Consider the following 2478-nt stretch of genomic DNA (forward strand, 5'->3'; position numbering starts at 1 on the left):
GTCCCAAGCTTTGATGAAAAATCTTCACACATATGTGTTTCCTCGGTTAAGAAACTTTACTCTTATTTTCTATGACATAGGCTTATCTGAAGAAGAACATCTACAAATGAAAAAATATTGTCAGTGTCAAGTTGTGAAATTTCCCTTTCATCTATTTCCGGAGTTTGTGAGAAACCTTAAGTGTTATTCGTGGAAGCCACTCATGATCAAAGCTCATATTCCTCAGTCCAAACTGGTTGTGTGGATGGACGCGTCAGTTCGCTTCCGGCCGGACCCCCAACTTCTACCCAGGCTCCTGCAACAGGCGCAGGACAGGGGCGTGCAGATGGGAGGCAGTGGCGCTGACTCTCCCTATCGCACTGACGTGGCCATGTACCACTTCTTCGGGGACGAGCCGTGCGCCTACCTGGGCCTCTCTCAAGCTAAAGCCACTTTTGGAGTTTTCCACCGTGAGCCTTTCGTGGACAAAGCCGTGCTGGAGCCATGGTGCGCATGCGCGGTGAAGAAAAACTGCATCTGTCCGTCTGACCGCCACGGGTGTGCGGAGAGCAAAGCTGCTGTTCTTTCTTTCCGGAATCGGAGTGGGCCTTTGCGGCTTGGGCTGTGTCATCGATACGACCAATCAGCCATTAGCACCATTTTGCACAAGTTGTATCAAGGTTACTTCCGGTTTGTCTTGATCGACATTTTAAAGTTTATTCAAATTCTAAGAAAGACAACAGAAAATTATTTCCCAGTTTCTTAACAACTGGAACAAGCTTTGTGTTCAGTGTGTTGAATGTAGATTTTTGAATGTACACCAACTTGAAATTACTTAATTCCCACAAAACAATAACATAAAAGCAAAGAAACAAAGCAAATAAACGAACAAAAATGCATAAAAAATAAACACACACGCAAACAAGCATAAAAAACAAACATGCAAGCGTACTCTCCCCCCCCCCACCCCCAACCAACAAAACAAAACGACAACAAAAAACACAACAAAAAACAGCAAAAGCAAAATATATCAAAGACAAAATAATTTATCTTGCTTTTGATGAAAAAATTATACCCGATCATCTCGAATAAAAATCAAGATATCTGAAATTGAAGGAGGTAGGAGTCGCGCAATCTCAGAGGTGAAATTAGCCAGAAAATGGCCACCAAAGTTTGTTGACTCTAAAAGCTTGAGTGCCTTTGGAAACTGCAAATTTACAATTTTGGAGCCTTTGATCAACGTTTTTCAGTAAACTGCACATAGTAATGTGTTCTTAAATGGGCATGAAAGATAATACATAATAAAAAAAGAATTTCCAAACGGCCAAAAAAATAAACAAAACAAACCAAAACATGCAGGTTTCCTTGATTACATTGTTTTGACGAAATTTCACCAAGCTACCTCACAAAACAACTTTGAAAAGAATGTCCAACGAGCGGGAAAATCTTTCTTCGATTTATTTGACGATCTCCGGGGTTCACCACGATGCCACACATTTATTATTCTTAATGCTAACCTTTGCAAAGATCATGGTGTTGATAAACATAAGAAATATCAAATAATTTCTACCCTATGGGTTTAAATCGACAGCGAATGTAAAACATAGCACTTTTGATCTAAGTTTATATGAAATATTTAATTAATTATATTATTCTAGGCTGTGAGGCTGAACGCAGTACTGGTATCTTAGCTATTAATTTATTCCGTCCACCCAGAACCACCCCCTCACAATAACTTATTGACGACTTTGTTCCTGCCGACCTTTGTTTACGAGGTCCCTGAAATACAGACCGAATAGCTGGAGGCCAACATAGCACCTAAAATAATGATGATATCATATAGCCGGTATCTCTGTTCATGTTTTCAAAAAATCAATGACTCCTACTACCAGAGACAGCAGGTATAATACGCGAATAATAGAAAATCCTAGGAACACAGACAGAACAAAGATTGTCCTGACGTCATTCGCTGAAAGTCGCCCACGAAGAACCAGGTGGGGCGAAGTCACTCTAATAAGATGCCCTTATAATACTCACAATAATACTCACGTTCTGACTTTCCATACGATTCTGGACTGGTTTCTAGCCCTCAAAAACTCTTCTTCCTAAATCCAGCATTTCTTACAAGATATCATCAGGATCCACGTGAGGCTAACACATAATATCTCATTTAAAAGGCTTCGATTATTTTTTTGCCCCCCTGAAATGTAATGGCCCAGAGCAGCTTGTGTTTAAAAAAAAAGCGTAGGAGGATATTTCCTGTTTTCTGAATCAACAAGTCTACCCTCCCTCCGCCCCCTAATCCTTATCTTTCTTCAGCCCACATGTCTGGGCAGCATTATTAAGTCAGTATGTTCAAAGGAGGTGAGTGTTAGAGAGAAAGAGAGAGAGAGAGAGAGAGAGAGAGAGAGAGAGAGAGAGAAAGAGAGATCCCCGTCCTCCCCCACCCACACACACACACTAAATCACACAATGGCACAAAAAATCCCCCAAACACAA

General features: G+C 40.9%; 1 protein-coding gene across 1 annotated transcript in view; it reads left to right on the forward strand.

Moving 5' to 3' along the window:
• Positions 1-754, forward strand: part of LOC106012759 — a 1155-nt gene extending 401 nt beyond the window's left edge. Inside the window, exon 1 of the mRNA XM_013086637.2 lies at positions 1-754. This exon is cut by the window's left edge and continues 401 nt beyond it. Within this exon, the coding sequence (XP_012942091.2) occupies positions 1-745 (745 nt within the window). The 3' untranslated portion in view covers positions 746-754.
• The last annotated feature ends 1724 nt before the right edge of the window (positions 755-2478 follow it).

Source organism: Aplysia californica, unplaced genomic scaffold, assembly GCF_000002075.1.
Source record: "Aplysia californica isolate F4 #8 unplaced genomic scaffold, AplCal3.0 scaffold00019, whole genome shotgun sequence".
In the NCBI taxonomy this organism is placed as follows: domain Eukaryota; kingdom Metazoa; phylum Mollusca; class Gastropoda; order Aplysiida; family Aplysiidae; genus Aplysia; species Aplysia californica.